The sequence below is a fragment of the Nuphar pumila genome, chromosome 13, assembly GCF_984573655.1.
Source record: "Nuphar pumila chromosome 13, dmNupPumi1.hap1.1, whole genome shotgun sequence".
NCBI lineage: Eukaryota > Viridiplantae > Streptophyta > Magnoliopsida > Nymphaeales > Nymphaeaceae > Nuphar > Nuphar pumila.
In genome coordinates this window covers 9,389,389-9,417,141 of record NC_143261.1, presented here as the reverse complement: position 1 = coordinate 9,417,141, position 27,753 = coordinate 9,389,389, and the positions used below count along the sequence as shown (strand labels likewise).

The 27,753-nt window shown below is 36.8% G+C and overlaps 1 protein-coding gene across 1 annotated transcript in view; it reads left to right on the top strand.

Annotated features, from left to right (window-relative positions):
- LOC149817704 (polygalacturonate 4-alpha-galacturonosyltransferase-like) overlaps positions 1-24,409 on the top strand; it is a 28,419-nt gene extending 4,010 nt beyond the window's left edge. The window contains exons 2-10 of the mRNA XM_089986053.1: positions 20,427-20,461; positions 20,585-20,644; positions 20,721-20,837; positions 20,908-21,034; positions 21,126-21,169; positions 22,193-22,527; positions 22,625-22,982; positions 23,071-23,658; positions 23,803-24,409. Of these exons, the coding sequence (XP_089842179.1) occupies positions 20,427-20,461; positions 20,585-20,644; positions 20,721-20,837; positions 20,908-21,034; positions 21,126-21,169; positions 22,193-22,527; positions 22,625-22,982; positions 23,071-23,658; positions 23,803-24,081 (1,943 nt within the window). The 3' untranslated portion in view covers positions 24,082-24,409. The remainder of the gene's footprint in view (positions 1-20,426; positions 20,462-20,584; positions 20,645-20,720; positions 20,838-20,907; positions 21,035-21,125; positions 21,170-22,192; positions 22,528-22,624; positions 22,983-23,070; positions 23,659-23,802) is intronic.
- The last annotated feature ends 3,344 nt before the right edge of the window (positions 24,410-27,753 follow it).

The window sequence follows — 27,753 nt, the reverse complement described above, 5'->3', positions numbered from 1 at the left end:
CCTCTAAGGCAATTTTGTGTTTTCCTAGGCTATACCGAAAACCAAAAAGTATTTAGATATGATATTGAGAATGACAAACTTTATGTTTTAAATAATGCAACTTTTCTTGAAAAAAAATGTTTTTGGAAAAATTGAGTATGAGAAACCATGTGAGTACTCATTTTTGTTTAATCTAATGAATGAATATAATAATGATAATATCGATGAAAGTAATGATGTTGATGTGAATGAAAATAGTAATATTTATGATATGCATGAGAGTATCAATAGTAACACTCATGATGCTCGTGAAGATGATATGTCTATTGTTGAACTTCACAATGAACTTCAAACATATTCTCGTCATACACAAGGCCAACCACCATGTGCATTAGAAGGTATACCCAAAGTCAAGACATAGATCCCAAGCACCTATTAGGTTTGTATCCTATGAGTCTTTTGAACCCCACTATAGAGCTTGCCTTATGGCCATACATTCTTACGTCGAGCCATCTTCCTATAATGAGGCCAAAAATCACCATGAATGAATTGAGGTCATGAATAATGAACTAGAAGCCTTAGAAAAGGCCAAAACTTGAGAGATTCAATCATTACCTATAGGAAAGAAAACCATAAGTTGTAGATGAGTCTATAAAGTTAAAACCAAAAGTGATGGAACACTAAAAAGGTACAAAGCTAGGCTAGTTGCTAAATGGATGTTAAAAATGACTTTTTAAATGGAGCCCTTAGTGAAGAAGTATATATGGAACCTCCACCCAAGTTAGGTTTGGCATATGAAAAAGTTCTTCGATTACGAAAGACTTTGTATGGTTTAAAACAAGCTCCTGAGGCATGGTATGATTATTTTAGTGATGTGATGGTTCAACTAGGATTTAAATCTTGTTATTACTGATATTGCCTTGTTTGTTAAGTCCTTTGATGCATGCATAATTATCTTACTCCTCTATGTGGACGATATGCTATGTCACACGGACTCGGCTCCAAGGTCGCCGCACCCGCGTCGACACGCACCAACACGGGTGCGGACACGGGTGCGGCTCGGACTCGGTCAACCCGACCCTGGGTGTGGTAAACGGTGCAGGGTCATTTTGGTCCATTTTTTGGATTTTTTTTTTAAAATTTTCTGGGCTACAGCTGTAAGGAAAAAAAACCCATCACAATTAAAAAATCTGTACACTTTCAAGTTTTAAGTACAGAATGGGCACAACTCAAGTTTTTGTGGTTTTTTCCTGTATGAAGAAAGTGAATTATTACAGTGTATGAAGAAAGTGCCCAAAAGTGAATTATTCCTGTATGAAGAAAGTGTACAGAATGCCTTCACAACTCATCACCTGTCCCCTAATGGGCACAACTTTGACCGAGTCTTATATATATATATATATATATTTTAATATATATATAGCCGAGTCCCCGTGTCCAAATTTTTTGAAATTGCGCCGCACCCGTGTCGCACCCGCACCCGCACCCATGTGACATAGACGATATGATTATCACATGATGTGATAAACAGGAAGTTAGTCATATCAATGATCTCAAAAGAAACTTTGATATGACAGATCTTGGTTTTCTTCAATATTTTCTTGGGATAAAAGTTGTTTACTCACCTCAAGGGTATTTTTTGTCTCAAACTAAGTATGTAGCCGAGATAGTTGAAAGGTCCGACCTTATAGATAAAAAGAGAGTGGACACGCCAGAGGTCATCAATGCGAAAATGAGGACAGGTGATAGAGAACCTCTGAAAGATCCAACTCCATATCGCCAAATGATTGACACCTGATCTTATCTTTCTATTACTCGTCCTGATATTGCTCATGCTATTAATACTGTTAGTCAATTCCAACATTATTCCACTACAGTACATATGAGTGTTGTAATGAGAATAGTTAGATATGTTAAAAATACTATTAATCATGGTTATTTTTTGCATCCTCATCCCCATTAAATGCTATTGTATATACTGACTATGATTGGGGATAAGATGTAAATGATCATCGCTCAACCACTAGTTTTTGTGTTTTTATAGGTGATTCCTTGATATCTTGGAGGTGCAAGGAGCAACATAAGGTGTCACTGTCCTCCACAGAACCCGAATATCATGTCATGGCCTCTACGACTTTTGAATTATGTGGTTGCAGCAATTACTTGAAGATTTTAGGGTTTTCATATATGTGCCCTCAAAGTTATGTTGTGATAACAAGAGTGTCGTCTATATCGCAAGCAATCATACATTTCATGAGCGAATAAAGTATATCGAAATAGATTGCTATTATGTCTATGAAGAATTCATAAAGAAGACCATCACTTTACCATATGTGCCATCTGAGTATCAATTGGTGGACTTCTTCACTAAAGCGCTACCATCTTCCAGATTCCACTTTCTTTTTTGGCAAACTCTCGGTTGTCGTTCTGCGAGTTTGAGGGGGGTGTTAAAATATGGGCAGTAGTTATATATATGTTCATATACATATATTATATATATTTGTTATTTATATATACATATATATAGTTGTATGTACATATCATAGTCTAGGGGTATTTTGGTCTTTTGACTACTATAATGGGTGTTGCCCCATTTTTTATTTCTTTTTACTTTTTCATTTTGTTGTACATTGTTGTATTGTCAAGGGCATTTCTGTCCATGACAATACAATAGCATTTAGATTTCTAGCCGTTGGGGAGCCCCCAATAGCAACTTTTTGGAGTATCTCCCTCCCTCCCTCCTTTGTGTGTAAATATGGGCCTTGAGCCCCTTGTAATGTAATGCATTTTGTGTGCATTTTGAAGTGAATAAATACTATTTTTTACATTGTTGTGTGTTCTTCTAAGCCCCTAAGTGGCTATTGTGCTTTTGCCCTCTTTGTGGGATTTGGATTGAACTCTTGTTTGAGGTGTTGAGAGCTCTTAGTTTCATTACACTGTGATCCTACTATTTATGGTGATATGAGAGATCGTTTAGATATTGTGCATGTTAGGGAGCATTGTTCTTGTTAGAAGGTTTCATTGAGGGAAAAGCATTTAGTCAATGTTGCAAGTTTAAGGTACATTTTTCTTGAATTGATTTAATTAATCACTCACAATTATTGGTCTAGTTTTTGTGATTGAAAAATATCACTGATTCAAATTGGTCTCAATAATGCATCCGTGCAGTTCCACTTTTTATGTCACTGCACAAAATTGGAGTTTGGGGTTAAATTAGTTGGTTAGCAAGATTTAGAATTTCCAGTCACTTCCATTGCTTTAGGCTTTAGCGCCCTACATAAAAATTATACATCTTGTCTCAATGCTTTCTTTGAACTTATTATGGATTCAAATGACCTGGAAAGCAATTGGATCCTGCATAATACTTGATATTCTCATGTATAAGACCCACTTCTATCTTTGCACTTGAGGATGCATCTCAATGTGTTCTGCTTCTATACCTAGGGCCAAAGAAAAGATCTCCTGAATCGGTTTTATATTGATTGGCATTGATAACTTTCATCTTTAATTATAGTGGCTTAGTGCCTAGGCGCTCTACTATTTGTACTTGTCACTTCCCTCTGAAAAAAATGTGCTTTATTTGAATTCTTCAATCTGTGGAGTTGAAGAGCTAATGGGTTATGATCCTGCACAATTTCTATAATTATGATAATTGAAGGCCTGAAATGCAAGTTGGTATATGTTAAATTGTATGTATATATATATATATATATATATATATATATATATATATATATATATATATATATCTTGCACTCATAATAGTTTATACCCATTAGGGGTATTTCTGTCATTTTATATTTGTAATAGGCTGTGCCCATTAGGGGCACTTTAGACATTTATATATTTTTTCTTTTTTGGTTTTAGCTAAGGGCATTAATTGTTAAATTGTAATTCATAAGACAATGTATTAGCTGTAGGGGTATTTTAGTCATTTCTAAATTTTACGCATATTCATGTTTTTTAATATGATTGTAATTCCTCCTTTTTATTTTTTTTTTATTTTTGTAATTTTTTCATTTCTTATTTTTGTTTTTTTATGTAATATTTCTGTACACAGTCACTGGCTAACTATGTATATGCTTATAAATAAGGGCTATGTGAGCCCATTGTAAGAATGTATTACAGTAAGGAGTTGTCTCCTTAAGCTTATAAACACTGTGCATTTATTGCACTTCTTTTGTAGTGTAAAACTTATAAACACTGTGCATTTATTTTGTGTCTTGAGTGTTTGAAGTATCAAGTTATTTGAAAACTTGATTGTTTGCAAGGATTCTTCACATGGTATCATAGCAAGGTTGGAGAAAGAAAGATCGTGTGAATTCTCACTTTTTCGGGTGCCTCAAAAAGTGTGCCTTTTTTTTGGTGATTGAAGTGGATCTTCTTGTTCATCCAATATTTTAGAAGACTCTTCTATCAAGAAAGGTCTAAAAATTCTTTGTGTTACGTATTCTTTTTCTCATCTTTCATCTCTAATGGGTGAAAAAGACTCAATTTTCTCTCGGCTTCAAACTCAATGGGTCCAACTATCACGTTTCGACCAGAAACATGGAGATTCATATTAAAGGGAAAGGGCTTTTGAGCTATGTCCAAGGCTCGATTCCCGAACCGGAGCCAAAGATAACCTTGATAGAGAATGGAGAAATAAAAATCCTTGAAGGCGAAGAAAGAGCCAAGGCTCTTGAAGACTACACCAAAAAGCATGAAGAATGGAAGATGAGGAATTTTAAAATCCTCTCATGGATTTTCTCATCCGTAGAAACAAGAATTAATGCCAATATTATCAAGTTTAAGAAGGTTTCTCAAGCGTGGGAGTACCTTGATAAGATGTACATCTCTAGGGACTTGTCCCATAAATATTACCTCCAAAAGAAGGCGCTAACTCTTCATCAAAGAGAGATGACTATAAGGGAGTATTTTGCCGAACTCTTCTATTTGGGATGAGCTTGCTATACTCGAACCCAAGTGGAGTGGAGAAGCCATAGAGCTTCGTCATAAACAATTGGAAGATGATAGATTTTTTAATTTTTTGAATGGGCTTAGGCCTGAATTCGAACAAATCCGGTCTTCTCTTTTATCCGCCTTCTCTTCCCCCTCTCTTGAAGATGTAATTACTAAATTAAGTGGGAAAGAGACTCGTATGGGTATAAGCAAGAACAACCCAAGTGTTCTAGCTACACCTTCCAATAATGAAGAAAATGAAAAAGTTAATGCTGTTTTAAGACCGGGGAGCAACTTAAGGACCTATAAGCCTCCACACTTCAAGAATCAAAACTCAAGTGGTCAAGGAGGGAAGAAAGATTATAGCAAGCTTTTATGCCATTTTTGTAAGGAACTGGGGCATATCAAGCCTATTTGTCCAAAGTGGAAAAAGTTACTTGCCATGACTACTACATCTCAACCTCAAAAGGAAAAGTGCTCGTCATCTTCAAATGGAGCTCTCTCATTGCAACAAATCGTAGATGCACTTCAACCTCTTCTAAAAGGGGCTATTTTCAGAGCCGCCATGTCAACCTCCTCTCCTCCCGGTAAGACCTTTTGGCTTTTAGATTCGAGTGCTTCTTTTCACATGACCCCAAGTTTTAGTTCTTTTTCAGAATATTCAAAAAATCCCTCTCCATCTTTTGTTTCAACCGCGGATGAAACATCTCTTGAAGTAAAATGAATAGGAAATTTTGAAAAACAAGGGTTCTTTATTTCCAAAATTAGATTTATACCCAAATTAAACTTAAATTTGCTTTCTATTTCTCAACTCTCGGATCATGGGTGTGATATAAAGTTTTCATCTAACAAATGTTGGATACAGGATTGCCGGTCCGGGAGATTGATTGGGGAAGGCTCTAGAAAGGGTGGGTGATCTATACTATGTCGATTCCCTTCAAATTTCAAAGAACCCATTTTTTAATGTTGTCCAACAAAAGGATATTAATGTGTGGAACAAGAGACTTGGACATCCAAATATTGCAAAAATTTCTCATTTACCTTTCGTTAAAAGTCTATGTAAATGTGATTTCACTGCTCCGACTGTATTCTTGTGAAAAATGAAAAAATTGCCTTTTTGTCAAAGATCTATGTTTACAACAAGACCTTTTGAAATTATCAATTCGGATGTATGGGGACCGATACCCGTCCTATCAAAAGGAGGCTTTGCATATTATGTTATTTTTGTTGACTACTACACGAGATATTGTTGGATTTATTTTCTTAAACACAAATATGAAGTTTTTTCGATTTTTAATATTATTTTCTTTGTCGTGGAAGCAGCAGGCGTGATTCCCTACTTTGTGGAAAAATATTTTCTGTTTGTGGGAAGCTTTTATCTACTGTCGTGGGATTTATGTGTTGAGTACAGGTGCCTGGTCATGGTATTGGCTGATGCGTGATTGTGAAACACGCTATTTTCTGTGTCACTTGTAGCTTGTCGTGAATTTATTTCTGGTGTGGCAAACTGTGTAGTCGTGGACTTGACCGGCGTGTGATTATAAAACACGTTGGTCAAGTGAGTGAATCTGATTTTTTTTTTGCAGTTGAAATAGCATTGAATATTCAGTATGGGTGAAACTTCGAAATGTGATTCCAAAATTGAACATATTGGGGAGTATAAGGCTTTTGCAAATCCCTTCTCGTATGGTTCTTCTGTAAGGTTGAATGAAACTAACTATGCCAGGTGGTCCAGAACTTTTATGATGTCGGTATCTGGACATCATAGAAAACATATTTTGTTGGACGATGAACCCAATGAAAAGGTAGGAAAATACGTTACTTGGGATGAAGATAATGACATAGTTATGTCATGAATCATGAATAGTGTCGAACCCCATATTGCAGATGGTTTAATTTACTATAATACAACCAAACAAATGTGGGACAATCTTCGAGATACGTACTCACAAGAGACTAATGTGAGTCGTATCCTGCAAGTCGAACAAGAGATATATAATTTGCAGCAGGAAGATCAGACCTTGGCCCAGTACTATGCCTTCGTCAAAGTTGCGTTTGCTGAAAGCAATATAATGTGAGCTTTCAACTCTCAACAGGGCAAAGACTTGGGAGTTCCAAGATCTTCTTAAGGGTAAGAAAGCAATAGGGTGTAGATGAGTATTTAAGGTAAAAACTAAGAGTGATGAATCTCTTGAGAGATATAAGACTCGATTAGTTGCAAAGGGATATAGTCAAGAATACAGAATTGATTATGAAAAAACTTTTGCCCTTGTAGCCTGAATGGTCTCTGTCCGATGTCTCATTACCGTTGCCTCAATCAACAAGTAGAACATCTATAAAATGAATGTTAAAAACGCCTACCTTAATGGTGATCTGAATGAAGAGGTATATATGGATGTTCTACCAGGAATGGAGACTCCCAAAGGGAAAGTGCTTCGCCTTCGAAAAGCATTTTATGGTTTAAAACAAGCCCTTAAAGCTTGGTATGATAGATTTAACTCCGTAATGTTAGAAAATGGTTTTTCTTCGTGTTTCACTGACATTGCCTTATTTGTTAGAAAAATCAATGCAGGGATTGTCATTCTGCTCTTATATGTGGATGATATGCTTATAACCGAAAGTGATTCTAAAGGGGTTAAAAGAATAAAATCAATTTTGAAGGATAGGTTTGAAATGTCTGATTTTGGATTTCTAACTTATTTTTTGGGTATTGAAGTAGCATACTCTCATAGAGGGTATTTTTTATTTCAAACTAAGCTTGCCTCTGAGATTATTGACAGGTCAGGTATTACGGATGAGAAGGTTTGTGAAACTCCTGCTATAGTAGGAGCCAAAATGAAGATTGATGATGGTATTACTCTCTCCGATCTCACCCCCTATAGACAACTTGTGGGATCTTTGATGTATCTGAGTATTACTAGACCATATATCTCTCATGCAGTTCATACTGCAAGTCAATTCCAACATGCATCAACATCAGTTCACATGAGTGTCATCTTACGAATTGTGAGATACATAAAGGGCACACTAAACAAGGGAGTATTCTTATCCTCTTCTTCTGAATTAAAATTAATTGCTTATATTGAATATGACTGGGGAAGTGACCCAAATAACCGTCACTCCACCATTGGTTTTTGTGTGTTTTTAGGAGACTCGCTGATTTCATGGAGATGTAAGAAACAACAAAAAGTGTCTCTATCCTCAATAGAAGCTGGATATCGTGCCATGGTGACTACTGTCATGAAAATTATATGGATTCATCAACTATTAGAAGACATAGAGATCTCAATAGAAGGGCCCACCAAGCTATGCTGTGATAACAAGAGTGCAATATACTTTGCCAAAAATCATACTTTTCATAAGCGGATTAAACACATTGAGATGGACTGTCACTATGTTCGTGAATTGTATCTGAAAGGAGTTATAGATCTTCCATATGTAACTTCAGAATGTCAGTTCGTAGATTTCTTCACCAAAGTCTTGTGTGCTCCGCAGTTCAATTTCCTCCTTGGCAAACTTTCAGTCATCTTGCCCTAAGTTTGAGGGGGGGGTTAAATTGTAATTCATAAGACAATGTATTAGCTGTAAGGGTATTTTAGTCATTTCTACATTTTACGCATATTCATGTTTTTGAATATGATTGTAATTCCTCTTTATTTTTTCTTATTTTTGTAATTTTTTTATTTTTTATTTTTGTTTTTTTTATGTAATATTTCTGTACACAGTCAGTGGCTGACTGTGTACAGTGTACAACAGTCGGCCACTGACTGTTGTACACTGTTTAAAAAAGATAGACGTTGGGTTGATTCCCAACATCTCTAATAAGAGCCGTTGGGAATAACCCAACGACTCTTTAAGTATGCTTATAAATAAGGGCTATGTGAGCCCATTGTAAGAATGTATTACGGTAAGGAGTTGTCTCCTTAAGCTTATAAACACTGCATTTATTGCACTTTTTTTGTAGTGTAAAGCTTATAAACACTGCATTTATTGCACTTTTTGTGTGGTGTAAAACTTATAAACACTGTGCATTTATTTTGTGTCTTGAGTGTTTGAAGTATCAAGTTATTTGAAAACTTGATTGTTTGCAAGGATTTTATATTTGTAATAGGTTGTGCCCATTAGGGGCACTTTAGACATTTATATATTTTTTCTTTTTGGTTTTAGCTAAGGGCATTAATGTCCTTAGCCTGAAGAGCCGTTGGGGATGGTCCTAAGGGCCCTTGAGCTCTCTCTTGTCTATATAAAGGGGAGTAACCCCCCTCTTGTTATCTATGCTTGTCTCAAGCATTTATATGAAATCCATTTTATATTTTTTTATGCTCTCTCTTGCCCATTAGTGGCTTTGTGCTTGAGTTCTTGTTTTGACCCATAAGTGGTCCTTGGTTGTGTGCATTTTTGTGTATTTTGTAAGCCCATAAGAGTTATCTACTTGTGTTTCTTAGTAAACATGGCAATATCAGTATAGTAAGATTTAAAACAAAGTTTGAGCATAGTTGAAACGATCATACCAGGCTTTAAGTGCCGGTTTTAAACCATAAAACGCCTTTTTTCATCGAAGCACCTTACCAGGAGGAGCTTCATATCCGGGAGATGTATCCATATAAACTTCTTTTAAATCTCCATTTAAAAAAGTATTTTTTACATCCATTTGGTATATAGCTCAACCTTTAACAACAACAACAACTATGAGGATCTTAACTCAATTCATCCTAGGCTCCTAGTTACAGGAGCAAATGTTTCATCATAGTTTATCCAATATTTTTGTGCATAACCCTTGGCAACTAACCTAGCCTTGTTCTTTTCTAAGGTCCCATCACTCTTAGTTTTAACTTTATAAACCCATCTGCAACCTATGGTTTTCTTATCCTTAGATAAATAAGATATTTCTCAAGTCTTAGATTTTTCAAGTACTCCTAATTATTCATTCATAGCTTTTATTTATTCAGAATGCACACAGTATACTTTTAGGAGAGAGTTTATCATTTTTGTTAGTGAAAACAAAACACTTACATCCAAAAGGTCTTAATCTAAGATAATTAGGAAATTTTTTAAAGAGTTTCATAAGGAGAAATATTTTGAAGCTTAGATAATGAAAGTCTGTTAATAAGATATACAACAGTCAAACAAGCTTAAGCCCAAAAATGTTTTTGAACATTTTTTAAAATTAAAAAGGTTCTAGTGGTTTTAATTACATGCTTATGTTTTCTTTCAGCTAATCCATTTTGTTGAGGTGTATAAGCACATTATCTTTGATGTAAAATCTCATTGTTTTTAAAATAAGTTTCGAAATCATTTGACATAAACTCTCCCCCAGAGTCAGAGCGGAAGATAGAAATTTTAGTTTTAAATTAATTTTTGACAAGGTTATGATATTTTTTAAAACTTCAAAAACTTCAGCCAAGAAAATGTAATATAATCATCAACAAATATCACATAATAAGAAGGTCTCTGTACATTCGAGTGCACTAATTTAAACAATTTAGAAGAAAAGGTCCTTTTAGGAAAGGAAAGAGCTTTCATTTTGCCAAAAACATAATCTTCACAATAAAAATTTTCATTACAAAATTTGTTCAAATGTGGTACATGAGATAATTTTGACAAACTAGGATGTCCTAGTCTTTGATGCCATAAAACTGTCTATATTTTGAACATTATAACAAAAAATGTCTTTTAGAAGAAAAAGACAATCTATGTAGTACCGGTCTCCTTCTCTACGTGTTTCCCCAATCTGCTTTTCGAACTGGAGATCTTGCACCCAACATTGCTTAGATGAAATGGAGGCACTACATTCATGGTTGGTAATTTGAGAAATAGGGAGAATGTTTAAATTTAATTTTAGGACAAATCAAATTTTTGGAATAAAAAAATTTGAAATATTTTTGAAATTCTTAATGCCTTTTATTTTAAGAGAGGACCCATCCATGGTAAAAACTTTATTTTGCATTAAATTAGCTTAACATTCAAAAAGCAAAAAAATATGTGGTCATATGAAATGAGGTTTCAGAATCTAAAAGCCAATCTTTACCGGGAGGTGAAGATGTAGATACTGCAGTTCTTGAAAGAGAGGAAGAGTTCTTAATTAGTGGATGACGGGCCTTCATGATTTGAAAGAACATGGTTCCAATGAATTTTGAATTTTCATTGGTTCTACTTCTTTCTTCGTGAGATGTTCTTATGTATGCCACATTTTTGTCTCTCTTTCCTTGAACTTAAGACAACAGGGCTTGATGTGTCCCGGTTCTCCACAACTATGACATATTATTATATTTTTTTCTTGTTGTCATCATATCTAGGTCTCCCATAGTAAGGTTTTGAAAAATGTGGTGGTTTGTAAACATTTGTATTGGTAATTGGTCTTGAAACAACCAAAACATTATCCTTGATCTCCTTAGAATCGGACATGGATTTCAACATTGTGTCCTTCGTACACATTTTGCCAAGACTTCATGCAAGGGAAGAGGTTTTTCTCTGTGAATGATATTGACCCAAACTTGTTTAAATTCGGGTCTAAAATCTCTAAAAAATTAGAACAATTGTTCTTCATGCTTGTACTTCTTCCATTTTTGAGCATCATTAAGTGTCTTCCATATAAGTTCAAGCTTAGCCAATTGATCCTAAAGTCTTTTGAGGGTACTATAGTATTCCCTCACCGTTTTATCTCCTTGCTTGCAACTATGTATTTGTCTTTAAGATCTTACTTGTGAGCAACATCTTTTTGGGTATAGGTTTGTCTAACATTTTCAAGCTTCATCCGCTCTTTCAAATTCAAGAATATTGGAGTATGGCTCCTCATGCATACTACTCATAAAGAGAAAAAGAACCTTGATATGGCCCACTTCCCACTCCTTATAGGCTTTTTTTGTATTCAATCATAGTTTTTTCTCTTTCAACTCCCTTAAGGCTCTCCTCCTTAGATTCACTATAGACTCCAAACAGCCATTTTTGTGAGAATTGGTTGTGGTTCTAAAGCGGAACCATTAATAAATTACCACATATCTTTACTCATGAGGATTCTTTTCACCGTTGCGGCCCATATATTTTAGTTTTTTCCATCAAATTTGATGTGAACAATGGTTACAATTTCTTTATCAGCCATAGCGGAGAAGAAGAGAAAGAGAGGAAAAAAAAAAGAGATAGAGAGACAAGGAGAGGAGAAGTCCCAAGTTGATGTAGATCCACCATAAGCTTCTTTACATATTTCGAGCTTTCAACACGTCCTCTTTTCGAATCCACAAACCTTCAAGAGCTTCTAGCTTTGATACCATGTAATGAAATAACAGGTGCACAAATACAATGCCACAAAAGGGATACAAATGTGCACATCCACAAATACAAAAGCCACTAAGGGCTAACACATAAACCTCACAAAAGAGAGCAAGAGCACAAATATAAAATAAAAAATATTATTCAAAATGCTTAGAACAAGCCTTGCATAAGGAGCCAACAATATACAAGAGAGGGCATTGGGGAGCTCCCAATATAGTCGTTGGGAGTGTGAAAATATCTCAAAAATGAGATAAAGTGTGCGATAAGCACAACACCACCAATGTGCACAAATGCACAAGAACACTTAGAACAAATGTACACAAAGGTACAATAAAGAAACTCAAATGCACAAAGGCATACAAAATATAAAGAATTTTATTGAGAAGAATGGAGAACAAAAGCTCCAAGAAGTGAAGTTTACAAAGGGGGAACTCCCCTATTTATAAGAGGGAAAAGGAGCCTTGGAGGGGCTCCACTAGCTGTTGGAGCCCCTCCAACGGTTAGAATTCTAACCGTTGGAGAGGCTCAACAGCTAGTGTTGAGCCCTCCAAGGTTGACTTTGAGTCAACAAAGAAATAAAGAAAAAAGACAAAAAAGGGAAAAGAAAAAAGAAAAGAAGAAAAGTAAAAAAAGCAAAAAGAATTACAGCATATTCGTAATTATGAATATGCGTAAAATGGAGAGAAATGACTAAAATACCCTTTCGGGTTTTACAAGAAAAAAGAAACATATATATTTACATATATATATATATATATAGATAGATACATATACATATATACGTGATGTATATATGTATATGTATCTCTTTATATATATATATATATATATGTAAATATTTACATAGAGAGATACATTTTAACACCCTCCCTCAAACTTAGGGCACAATTACCGAAAGTTTGCTAAGGAGAAAGTTGAATCTTGGAGAGCAAAGCGCCTTGGTGAAGAAATCGGCCAACTGATATTCGGACGTCACATAAGGAAGATCAATGACTTTTTGTAGATATGCCTCACGGACATAATGACAGTCCATCTCAATATGCTTTGTCTGCTCATGAAACGTGTGGTTCTTAGCAATATAGATTGCACTCTTATTATCACAACATAACTTTGTGGGTTCTTGAATTGGAATCCCCATGTCTTGCAGCAACTGATGAATCCAGACAATCTCCATAGTTGTAGACGCCATGGCACGATATTCTGCTTCGGTGGATGATAGAGACACCTTCTGTTGTTTCTTACATCTCCATGAGATCAGGGATTCACCTAAAAAAATACAAAAGCCTGTAGTGGAGTGACGATTATTTGGGTCACCTCTCCAATCAGAGTCAGTATATGCAATCAAATTTAACTCAGAAGATGAGGAAAGGAAAACTCCCTTGTTTAAAGTTCTTTTTATGTATCTGACAACTCGGAGAACGACACTCATATGAACGGATGTAGGAGCATGCTGAAATTGGCTTGCAGTATGCACGGCATGAGAGATGTCCGGTCTTGTGATGCTAAGATACATTAGAGATCCCACAAGTTGCCGGTAGGGGGTAGGATCCTCCAAAGGTTTCCCATCATCGATCTTCATTTTTGATCCCACAATTTCTGAGGTCTCACAAATTTTATCATCAGTAATACCTGATCTGTCAAGAATCTCACAGGCAAGTTTAGTTTGAGACAAAAAATAACCTCTATGAGAGTAGACTACCTCGATACCAAGAAAGTAAGTCAGATACCCCAGGTCTGACATTTCAAACCTTTCTTTTAAAGTGGTTTTAATGTTTCTGATGCCCTTTATGTCACTACCTGTTATCAACATATCATCAACATATAACAGTAAAATCACAATTCCTGCATCGGACTTTTTGACGAACAGAGCAGTGTCAGTGTAGCATGAGGAAAAACCATTTTGAACCATCACATCATTAAATCGATCATACCAAGCCTTAGGGGCTTGTTTTAAACCATAAAGCGCTTTTTGCAAACGAAGGACTTTCCCCTTTGGTATGTTCATACCAGGGGGAGCATCCATGTAAACTTCTTCATTAAGGTCCCCATTTAGAAATGCATTTTTAACATCCATTTGATAAATATTCCATTTTTTAATAGATGCAATGGTGATCAAACACCTTACAGTAACCATTCGTGCAACAGGAGCAAAGGTTTCTTCGTAATCGATGCCCTATTCTTGACTATATCCTTTTGCGACAAGACGAGCTTTATATCTTTCTAGAGTGCCATCACTCTTGGTTTTGACTTTAAAAACCCATCTACATCCTATTGTTTTCTTTCCTTCTGGAAGACATTGAAAAACCCACGTTTTGGCTTTGTTGAGGGCTCTAAGTTCGTTGTCCATGGCATCCCTCCATTCTATCATTTCCTTAGCTTCTTTAAAATTTCTAGGTTCTTGATATGAGTGAATGACACTAAGACATGCCCTATGCTTTGGAGAAAAAGACTCATAGGATATAAATCTAGAAGGATTTTTCCTAGATCTTTCAGTTCTTCCAGAGTTGTTGGAAGATTCACTAAGATCACTATATTTCTCTATTGCACTTCTAAAAGTGTTTTTATCTCTATGAGTATAGGTAATTGATTCATTTATCATTTCTTTTTCATCATGAATGGTTTGAGGAATACTTTCACTTATATCCTCATTCTCATTTAATTCATCATCGCTAAAAAAATCTTTATTTCTAGATAATAGTTCAAACAAAAAAGAATAATCGGCATTATCTTCATGGGTTTTGTGTTCTTCAAAACCACTTATGTTTTCTAAAAAGGTTACATTTCTTGAAACATATAGTTTATCATTCTTAATATCATAACACCTAAAACCTTTTTGGGTTTCCGAATATCCTAAAAACGCACAAGTAATAGCTTTGGGAGATAATTTATCATTCTTATCGGTGAGAACAAAACATTTACAACAAAAAATTCTTAACCTATTGTAATCGGGTTCTTTTTTATACAAGATTTCATATGGAGATATTTGATTCAAGTTTTTGGATGGAAGTCGGTTGATGAGATAAACCGATGCAAGAGCCGCTTCGGCCCAAAATCTTTTTGGAATTTTTTGAGAAATTAGCAAAGTTCTTGTAGTTTCAATTATGTGTCTATGTTTTCGTTCGGCCAACCCATTTTGTTGGGGAGTTTTGGGACAAGACCTTTAATGAACAATCCCGTTATTTTCAATATAACTTTTGAAATCATTTGAGAGATATTCTCCCCCGGAATCGGTTCTAAGAATTTGTAATTTACTATTGAATTGATTTTGTATTAACTTGTGAAAAACCTTAAAAGTAGAAAAAACCTCATGTTTATGTTTGAGGAAGTATATCCAACTATACCTTGAGAAATCATCCACATAAATAACATAATACGAAAATCCTCTCTTAGACACAACGGGTGCCGGTCCCCAAACATCCGAATGCACAATTTCGAAAGGCTTAGTTGAAAACATAGTTCTTTGTCCAAAAGGTAAGCTTCTCATTTTACCAAGAATACAATCATTACAATTGAAATTGTCTTTACATAAGGTTTTAGCAAAATGTAAATACGAAAGCTTGACAATATTTGGATGCCCAAGGCGTTTATGCCAAACATTTATATCCTTATGTTGGGCAACATTACAAAAAGAGGTTTTTGGAATTTGAAGAAATTCCATGAGATAAAGATCTCCCTTCCTAGAGCCTTCCCCAATCAACTTCCCGGACCGGCGATCCTGTATCCAACATTTATTTGATGAGAATTTGATATCACACCCATGATCCGATAGTTGAGAGACGGAAAGCAAATTTAAATTTAGTTTTGGTATAAATCTACCTTTAGGAATAGAAAAACCTTGTCTTTCAAAATCACCAATTCCTTTTATTTCAAGAGAAGCCCCATCCGCGGTAGAGACAAAAGAAGGTGACAAATTTTTTGAGTATTTAGAAAGTGCAAAAACATTTGGAGTCATATGAAAGGATGCACCCGAGTCTAAGAGCCAAAGAGTCTTACCGGGAGGAGAGAAGGTGGTCATGGCGGCTCCGGAAACGGATCCCTTGAGGAGTGGTTGAAGAGCTTCCATGATTTGATTGAGATCCAAAGTAGCATGGTTGGAAGTTGATGGACCTTCCTCCTTGGTAGATTGAAAAGTAGTAGACATAGCCACCATCTTCTTCCATTTAGGGCATACCGGTTTAATGTGACCCGGTTCTTTGCAAAAATGGCATATGATCTTACTATAATCTCTTCTTCCATAATGCCCACCATTTTCTCTTCCTCCTTGATTTTTGTTAAAATGAGGGGGTTTATAGGTTTTAACATTATTCCCCGGTCTTGAGACGGCATAAGCACCCTCATCCTCATCTTTAGAGGGAACGGCCAACACACTTAGATTGGTTTTATTCATTCCCAATCTAGTTTCTTCTCCACTTAATTTGGTAAGTACATCTTCCAATGGAGGAGAAGAGAAAGAAGACAAGAGAGAGGATCTAGTTTGTTCAAACTCGGGTCTAAGCCCATTTAAAAAGTTAAAGAAATTATCCTCTTCTAATTGTTTGGCTCTCAATTCAATAGCCTCACCACTTCATTTAGGTTCTTGGAGGGCAAGTTCATCCCAAATAGTGGATAACTCGGCGAAATACTCTCTAACGGACATTTCTCCTTGTTGAAGGGTTAAAGTCTTCTTTTGGAGATAGTATTTATGGGACAAATCTCTTGAAGTATACATTCTTTCAAGATATTCCCATACTTGATATGCCTTTTTGAACTTTAGAATGTTGGCATTAATTTTGGTCTCAACCGAAGAGAAGAACCATGAGAGTATTTTGTAATTTTTCATTTCCCATTCTTCATGCTTATTATTGTAATCTTCAAAAGCCTTTTCTCTTTCTTCTCCCTCAAGAACCTTGATCTCCCCTCTCTCAAGGGTAGTAATTTTTTGTTCGGGAATAGTTCCTTGAACATATCCCCAAAGACCCTTTCCTTTTATATGGGCCTCCATGGCCCATACATGATAATTCGTTTCATTCAATTTGAAGCCAAGAGAGAAGTGAGAATCCTTTTCGCCCATTAGAGATGATACAAAGAGAAATAAATGCGTACCACAATGCGAAATGCGACCCTTCTTGATGTAGGAAGCTTCTAAAATATAGGATGAAGAGCCGAATCTTCACTTCAACCACCACAACTTAATGGCACGCTTTACGAGGTACTCCAACGAAGAGAAAAAAGCACGATCTTCTTTTCCTTTAAGCCTAGCTCTGATACCATGTGAAAATATCTAAAAAATGAGATAAAGTGTGCAATAAGCACAACACCACCAATGTGCACAAATGCACAAGAACACTTAGAACAAATGTACACAAAGGTACAATAAAGAAACTCAAATGCACAAAGGCATACAAAATATAAAGAATTTTATTGAGAAGAATGGAGAACAAAAGCTCCAAGAAGTGAAGTTTACAAAGGGGGAACTCCCCTATTTATAAGAGGGAAAAGGAGCCTTGGAGGGGCTCCACTAGCTGTTGGAGCCCCTCCAACGGTTAGAATTCTAACCGTTGGAGAGGCTCAACAGCTAGTGTTGAGCCCTCCAAGGTTGACTTTGAGTCAACAAAGAAATAAAGAAAAAAGACAAAAAAGGGAAAAGAAAAAAGAAAAGAAGAAAAGTAAAAAAAGCAAAAAGAATTACAGCATATTCGTAATTATGAATATGCGTAAAATGGAGAGAAATGACTAAAATACCCTTTCGGGTTTTACAAGAAAAAAGAAACATATATATTTACATATATATAGATAGATACATATACATATATACGTGATGTATATATGTATATGTATCTCTCTTTATATATATGTAAATATTTACATAAAGAGATACATTTTAACAGGGAGCTCTCCAACCGTCATAAATATTGACCATAGAGCCCCTAAACAAAGAAAGAAAAAAAAGAGATAAAAAACCCAAAATTATCCCTAATGGACAACACCTATTACATGTATAAAAAAACCAAAATACCCTTGGTCATATACTCAAATTACATAACCAAAAAATAAATAAATAAGCATATATATATATACATATAATCTTATACAATGCATTTTAACACTTGTGATATCACTCACATGTTCCTATAACTTCTCTTTAATATGATGCTCCATAGCGGCGGTCCACATCAAATAGTTGGAGTCATTTAGCTTGAATGCGATCACCATCATGGATTAATTTTCACCCATATTGATAGAGAAAAACTAGACTTGTGGAAGATCCTTTCTTTGGAATCACGAACTTTGTAGAAGTTTCACACAATCCCAAGAGCCGTTGGCTCTGATACCATGTAATGAAATAAGCGAAAATACAATAAAGAACCCAATAAGGGTTAACAAGAACACAAAAGAAGTGCACAAACACTAGTCCACCAAGGGAAAAGGGGCAATACAATATCCAAGAGAGAACAATCACAAAAGCACTACAAGAGTCACTATGGGCCAACACAAATACAATATATATATATATATATATATATATATATATATATATATATATATATATTGGAAATGCTTAGAAAAGCATTGAGAAATACAAAGGGAAAACCCTATTTGTAATACAAAAAAGAGATAATGGGGGCAGCCCAACTAGTCATTGGGCTAGCCCCCAACGGTCATATGACCGTTGCTCCCAACAGCTAGTTGGGCTGCCCCAACAACCATATTGCGTATTAAATAAAAAAAAACAAGAAAGAAAGAAAAATGAAATAAAAAGAAAAACAGCATCTACTAGGCTGACACCTATTACATGAGTAAAATAACTGAAATACCCCTGATGAATATTTCAGTTTACATAGAACAAAAGTACAACACATTATTTAACACTACATCGTTGGCAATCACACATTCCATAAACGGACCAAACATATTGAGATTGATTGCCATTATGTTCGTGAAGAGTATATTTAGAATACTATCATCTTGTGATATGTAGCATCAGAATTTCAGCTAGCTAATTTCTTCACAAAGGCGCTTCCTTCTCCCTGATCCCATTTCTTCTTTGACAAACTTTTGGTGATTACACCATAAGTTTGAGGGAGAGTGTTAAATTGTATATATATATATATATATATATATATATATTCTTGTACTTGTAATAGGTAATACCCATTAGGGGTATTTTTGTCATTTCACATTTGTAATAAGTTGTACCCATTAGGGGCTCTTTAGTCCTTTCTATTTTTTCATTCTTTTTATTCTTTTTGTTTTTTTGGTTTTAACCAAGGGCATTAATGTCCTTAGCCTTAAGAGCCGTTGTGGATGGTCCCAAGGGCCCTTGAGCTCTCTCTTGTCTATATTAAGGGGAGTAATCCCCTTGTTATCTATGCTTGTCTCAAGCATTTATATGAAATCTATCTTATATTTTTTATGCTCTCTTTTGCCCATTAGTGGCTTTGTGCTTGAGTTCTTGTATTGACCCGGTCCTTGGTTGTGTGGTTTTTATCCCATAAAATGCATCTACTTGTGTTTTTGTATTTCATTACAGTATGGAGGTCTTGCTGAATCCTGGGAAAACACTATGAATTGAGTGTTTGATGTTGGATTTTTGTCTACACTGGACATTACTATCTTGCTTCTTTTCTTTATATTGTGGGATGCAGCTAGTTATATGCATTATTTTGCTTTTTGGTATACAACCTAGTTCTTATTTTGTAAGAAGGCATTAACAGCTTTTCTTGGAATTTTTGCTAGCATCACGTTTTTTACTATGTTGCCAGTAGTAACAAGAGACGTTCTCCCAGCAAGTATCCCAAACTCCCAATCGTATACATCCTCACTTTTTAGTATGTTGCTTGGGAACTATGATTTCCATGCCATTTTCTAAACTTCTAACTCCTTCTATACAAACGAAATTTGCTAAGGCATTCTGATTTTGCTTCTTTGCCAGCTCTTATGATCATATTCTGTTGCACAATTTTTAATCTGAACCTTGTTCAGGGTTTGAGAATCTGATGTTTGTCTTTTATGTGTTGTCATAACAACCTCTCTCTTGGAAACTTGGTGTATGACTTTGCTTGTTTACATCTTTATGGAGTGAAATGTTTGGGGACTTGCAAAAAGTAAAAAAGAAAACAGTTCTTTGTTCCAAGACTTCATTAGTGATCAGTTTGTGTGTATAGAGGTCATTCTTTTTTTATCCTCTACTAATCTGTTTGAAATTAAGTTTTTATCCATACTAACCAATCAGGTGTTGGTGCCCTTTCATTTCTCAGGTCAGATAGATTTCCTTGCTGACCCTAATGGACAGGTAGGTTGCATTTTGCATATATGTTTCAACTTTGAATATATATGCCGGATAGTGAATGTAGGCTGTAAATTAACTACTTTAAGTTGGACACTTTGCTTACTATGCCTGATTCTATTGGTGCAGGCCTTTGACTGGAGGAAACAGCTGGCTATGCAGCACATTAAGCCCCTGTTTTCTGAAGAGGCAAGGAAATGATATTTGATTGCATGATCATCTTGATGATATACAAGAAAACTAATCTAATTAGATATATTTTCAGGCCATTGATGTCATCACAGCCAACACAAATGACTCTGGTCCTCTGAGTCTTAATATTTTGAGACATAATGGTTTGTCTTCTTCATGGGTATATGGCAATTCAGATCATGCAGAAGAGGTAAAATTTTCTAGGTATGTCATCTTGGTAAGGATGCCCCAACCTTTGCTAACATTTATTTTTGGAACAGAGTCAAATTCCTGACTCAAGAAAGGAGATTGTATCTGTCAAGCGAGAAGATGCAGTTACTGATGGTCATAAAGCAACTGAGCAAGTGGCATCTGAGACTAAAGAGATCAGAGAAGAATCTGTACCTGGTATCATTGGCCTATCATTTCTTCTGTTGTTTCTCAACAGAAACTTCTGAAATGTAACCATGATTACGCTGACTGTCTTTCTTTACTGCAGGTGACCCTCAATCTACTGATACTCCAGCAAGATTAGCCCGAAGGGTAATGTTCTTATTCACAAGCTTTTAATTGTGTATACATGTATGTGAGTGCCTAACTTGCTATGACCAAATGTAATGTCTGATAAAAAGGTAAAAACATCATCAGTTGACTGTGAGATAATTTGAAAAAATCCAAGAAATGAACTATCTCATGAGATCTTTTGTCAGCATCAGTGTATGGATTGACATATGAAAAGATGGTATGGATATTTTAATATATTTCAAAGAAGGATAGAATGCTTTCAGATATGGAAAGGGAGCTTGATATTACTATTGAGAGCATAGTTGGCAATTCCTGAGTCGACTCAGATCAGACCCCAACTGGGTCACGATTCAGGACTGCCGATCCAACCTATTAAATAAAAAATTTTATCATGTATTTTATTATTTTAATGCATAATTCTTATATTAAGTCACTTGTTATGAAGAATCTAATATTGTTCAATGAAAAAAGTTAATAATCATGTATAATTATATGTTTTTGTAACTTAGCTATTGACATATTAGCTTGAAGTTTAGTTATTTCAATGTCTTATTCATGTGCTTACACTATAAAATGTAGAGTCCTGACTCGTCCGAGTCACCGAGTCAACCCGCTGACTCGGTGACCCAGTAGGGGTCTGATCCGAGCCCGAGTCATGAGTTTGCCAACTATGATTGAGAGAGCTTTTGTGTCCTCTCTTGGACCTCTACCATATGGACAGGATGGCAGGAACTGATCTCTCTTGGGTAGGTTCAGGTCAGGCTGGAACCAGGCCAGAATTGAGCTGTTTTGGATTAGTTTGTCACTTTCAGACCTGATTCTTACATCATAATGGGGTTGTATTTTTTCTTCTCCTTTTCATTGTGAAAACCTTTTCGCATGCGTGGGTGACCCCTTATTACCTCTTCAAGCTTTATATTTTTGACTGCTAAATAAACTCACAAAATGCCATAATCTCTTGAGATCTTGGATGTGCTTTTATATGCATTTTTTGTAAATTTGTGTGTGCAATCTTATTCTTATGAATTTGTGCTCTTATAGGTGTTGAGACAGAGGCAGAGGGAGAAGAGGGCAACTGAGCTGGTACAGCAAGATAGTGAAGCTACTGTTAAGCTTGAAAATGCTGCCATTGAGCGTTCTAAAGCTGTGGACTCTGCAGTACTTGGGAAATATAGCATATGGAGGCGGGAGAATGAAAACGAAAACTCTGATACAACAGTAAGGGCTATAAGAGACCAAATAATCATGGCTAGGGTGTATGCAAGCATTGCCAAAACAAAGAACAGGAATGCGATATATGAGGAGTTAATGCTTCACCTGAAAGAGAGCCAACGGGCTTTAGGAGAGACTAGTATTGATGCAGATCTCAATCGCAGGTGACCCTGTGACCCTTTAAACATGCACTAGGTGGATGATATTGTGTTTAGCCTTTATATCACATGAGCCACTCATTTTGTAAAATCTATATCACAGTGCAATCGAGAAGATGAAATTAATGGGTGATACATTGTCAAAGGCTAGAATACATCTTCATGATTGCACGTTGGTAACCCAAAGACTACGTGCAATGCTCCAATCTGCAGATGAGCAGGTGAGAAGCTTGAAGAAGCAGAGCATAATTTTAAGCCAACTAGCAGCTAAGACAATTCCCAATGCAATTCATTGCTTATCCATGCGCTTGACAATTGCATATTACCTTCTTCCACCTGAGGAAAGGAAGTTTCCTAACATGGATAAACTGGAGGACCCAAATTTATACCATTATGCTCTGTTCTCGGATAATGTCTTGGCTGCATCTGTTGTTGTCAACTCAACAGTCATGAATGCAAAGGTATTAAACATAAACATCATGTTGTTTTACCTACATTACATTTTCTTGTTCTTCTCACATGGCTAGAATATCGTTCACTAAATTTCAGGAACCAGAGAAGCATGTATTTCATTTGGTAACTGACAAGCTGAACTTTGGGGCCATGAGTATGTGGTTTTTGCTCAACCCACCTGGAAGTGCTACAATCCATGTTGAAAATGTTGATGAGTTCAAGTGGCTGAACTCATCATATTGTCCTGTTCTAAGGCAGCTTGAATCTGCAGCGATGAAAGCTTATTATTTCAAGGCAGATCATCCAACCACTCTTTCGGCGGGTTCTTCCAATCTCAAGTACAGAAACCCAAAGTATCTGTCCATGCTGAACCATCTGAGATTCTACCTCCCGCAGGTTTATCCCAAGGTAGATAAGATCTTGTTCCTTGACGATGATATTGTGGTCCAGAAAGATTTGACGCCATTATGGTCAGTTGATCTGAAGGGCAAAGTAAATGGGGCAGTGGAAACATGCGGACAGAGCTTTCATCGGTTTGATAAGTACCTCAATTTTTCAAACCCTCGCATATCCAGACATTTCAGCCCAAACGCCTGCGGTTGGGCATACGGGATGAATGTTTTTGATCTAAAGGAGTGGAAGAAGAGGGATATTACTGGCATTTATCACAAATGGCAAAATATGGTGAGAATTTGCAAATCATGCTCCATCTGTGTTAGCATTCTTTTGTTTCTCTTGTTTTTCTTTCCCTTCTTATTCTTGAGTTCTAGGTTCAAGTTTTGCTTTGCCTGCTTCTCTGATGCCATCCTTTATGTCTACTGCAACCAGAACGAGGAGAGAACATTGTGGAAGCTTGGAACACTGCCTCCTGGTCTCATAACATTTTATGGGTTGACACAGCCACTGGATAAATCATGGCATGTCTTAGGGTTGGGCTACAACCCCAGTGTGGATCGGTCGGAGATCGAGAATGCAGCTGTTGTTCACTATAATGGGAACATGAAGCCCTGGCTGGAGATTGCAATGACCAAGTACAGGACATACTGGACCAAATACATCAAGTATGACCACCCTATGATCAAGATGTGCAAGCTCAGCGAGTGGTGAGGTCCATTGCTTCACTCCCTGATGAGATGGACTTGTAAAAAGCATCCTGAGATAGCTGGGGTCTTCCTTCACCTATTGCATGTGATTTTTTTTTTCACCCCATTGTTTTGCCATTCATTTTAATTCATTTCTCAATTGAGTCAAACACTGGTGCTTTTTTTTTTTGAGCCATTGGTCGTATGTACATACTAATCAAATCTGGCAATTGTGGTGCCTGAAAAGAAACGGCTTGTCTGGAATGGACCAGTTGGGGTACTCTGTTTTTCATTTTTTATTTTTTCTGGAATCATTTTAAGGCCTGTTTGAGCTAGCCAAATCTCACATCAAACTCAGAGACTCATCTCTCGTTATACAAACAAGCGCCCAAAGTCTGAATTTTCAACCTCCTGGATAATCTAATGTGGGGCAAAAATGACTTGCGCAAGCAATAATCAACCACCATCTTTCTCAAATTTCAAGCGTAAAAAAGAGAAACAATGAAAATGGGTTTACATCGATGATATGCGAGGAATTGCAATTCTGTGCTCTTGTCGGTTTTCTGCATCCTTTATGGAGTTTGGGGGATCGAGATACCCCCACCAGTGTTGGGCAGAGACTTATAACACTTAGGCTCTGTTTGAGAGCCGTAGTTGGAAGCGATGACTGAGGGTTCACCGAATTCCAAGCATCTCCGTTGATTGGAGTCTATGTTTTAGGAGGGGAGATTGAGATGGGAGTGGTGTTGGGAGGGGAGATGGTGTTATAAATGGGTGGGTTTAAAAAACGAGAGGGGACCCAGGGACTAGGGAGCACTTAAGTGCCCCGGGTATGTGACACAGCCAATCACATGACAGTATTACATGGTGCATGGTGCCCGCAGTCGCAGATTGCAGGCCTCACGTTGAATGTTGTCATGTGATTGGCTGCATCATATACCCAGGGCACTTAAGCGCGCTTCTTGGATCCCCTCTCTTCAAAAACACCCTCAGAAAGATGATGTTGCCAAATCTACCCAATCATCATCACCCCCAACAACGGCTCCCAAACAGTCTTATTGGAATACACAAAGATACCCATGGGTTTTGTTCACTTAGTTATATGCATGAGATGCTCCTACAGGATGTGGGAGAGCCCTTCTAGATCACAATCTTTAAATTTCCTACATATTATTGGTATTCCAAAATGGCTCAATTGATCAAAGGAGACGACAAGGCTGAAAAAGGTACTCCTCGTTTTCCTAAATAGCACGTTAATAACCCGTTATTATCAGATGTCATTATTAACGCTGTATGTATCACAAGTTATAACATATCTTATGCTAGAGAAAATTATGTAATCATAGCTTGCGCAAGCAAGGTTTATGACTCCTTATGACTGTGAATGACCCATATGGATACCTAATTTATCCGGGTAGTATTTGGTCATGGCAACCTGAAAATCCAAATGAGCTAGAAATCATAGGTTCAGGTCGTGTTGATCCAATTGAACTTCATAAATGGATTCAACATGAATCAAATGCTAAGTATGGACTCTTGAATCATTTTTTTTACTAAATGACACAATTGTAAGAGCCATGCCGAGAAATAATGTACGTTATAGGCCAATGATTTTTCGGGATTCATAAAATCATTCCTAAGTGTCGTTTTGGGATTGATCCAGGAGTCTATTCCCACTAATCAAACCATGTAGATCACATCTGTAAGGTTAGTTTTATGAAGAACAAAAAAAAAATATACAACTCATTTGGGCGTCATGGTGACCTGACCAGATGTTAGCCCCAATTTAGCATATAACCCAATATCCCATTCATGTAAACACAAATTAATATACTTCTTGAGTGCATGCACACACATGTAATAGTTGACTTCTACATCATGAGATGGATGTTAACAAGTGTACTGCAAATTGATACCCTTGATAAATTTAAAACATGTTTATGGTTCCATGAATTAATAATCACAACCATAATCATAAAAGGAATAAATAACATACTTATCTAAAACATTTATGGTGTTCTCTTGTGACTTACATTGTAAAGTTGCGCTTAGAGTCTATTTTGCTTTTGTTGAGTCTGATGTAAGTTGCCCGGTTCAGGTGAATCAATACCCCGAAGGGGCAGCCCGTATGCTTGAACTGTAATAGCTCGCAGGCAAAATTGTGAATAAATTAAATGCGTTGAGCTTTCTTTTGTTCACCCTCGTTGTGATTGTTTCTTGTGATTGCAATTCTTCTCCCTCTATTCTCTCTTGCACTCTGATTACAAGCTTTCGCGACTGGCAAGCGAGTTGACAAGTAGGCTTGCGGCGGTAAGGAAGGACCGTCATGCCGCACTGGCCCATTGAAGGAAATAGGCATGTGACAAGTCATACCAGAGCCCGTTCTCGTGTTGGGGAAGAGACTCCAGAGTCGGTATCGACAGACACGCCGACAGACTGCTATTTGTGAGCAAGACATCGTGGCGCCTTATCAATTGTCAAAGCTGAGGAGATGGGTTCACCTCGGGGCCAAGAAGAGATGGCTGCAACTGTCAACAAGCTGGTAGAAGATGTGACTTCACATGAGGAAGCGATTTCACCCGCAGTTGAATCATTCGGTGGACTGAATGATATGGTGGCGAGCCTGCAAGAGCAAGTGAACTTACAAATGAGGCAAATCACTTCATTGACGACAACAGTGGCTGACTTGCAGACTGAAGTAGGGGAGCTTCAATTGAAAAACCGCACATTGCAGCGGTCAGTGACCCTAAATGGGAGAAATGGTGAGAGGCCATTAAGGATTGATGTGCCAAGACCAGCAAAGTTCAATGGTTCTCGAGACAGCAAGGTCATTGAGAACTTTTTGTTCCAAGTAGAAGACTACTTGAATATTTAAAATGTAACACTTGAAGATCATAGGATCAAAGTTGCATCAACGTTAGTGGATGGTGATGCTATTGCTTGGTGGAGGCAGAAGCGCAGTGACATGGAGAGGGGTCAATGCATGATAGACACCTTTGATGACTTCAAAATGGAGCTGTGCAACTACTCCATGCCAAGGAATGCACAGAAGTAGGCGTATCAGATGGTTTGTGAGCTTAAACATACTGGTTCGTTGCAAGACTATGTCAGAACGTTTCAGATGCTCATGATGGAGGTGCTTAACATGCCAAAAGACAACAAGCTCAACTGGTTCATTGTAAAACTTCAGTCATGGGCGCAATCTGAAGTGGAAAGGAGCAACCCCCATATTTTAGAAGATGCATATGTGGCAGTCGAGCGCTTAGTTGACACTCAGTGCAAGCCTTTCACACCATTAACTAAAGTCGAGAAGAAGCCTGACCACATAGGCAAGAAGGATGAGCATTGCGATGATAAATGTGAGGCATCGACACACTATCAATCTGACAAGAAACAAAACTACCCAAAGTATAACAACAACAACAAGGGTGCAGTTGTGACATGTTGGTTCTGTAGTGATAGGTATATTGATAGACAGTGCCCCAAGCACCTCGTGAAGGACGCCGGGCAAGCCAACACAACGTAGGAGGAATGCACTGATACTGAATGCGATGACACTGAGGCTATTCAACCATGGATGGGAGCCATGCGGTCGATCAACACAGCTAGAAGTTACGCAGTTAAGAACAAATAGGTTAACAAAGAACTGATGTATCTCGAAGTCATTACGAATGAGAAGTCTACTTCAACTATGGTA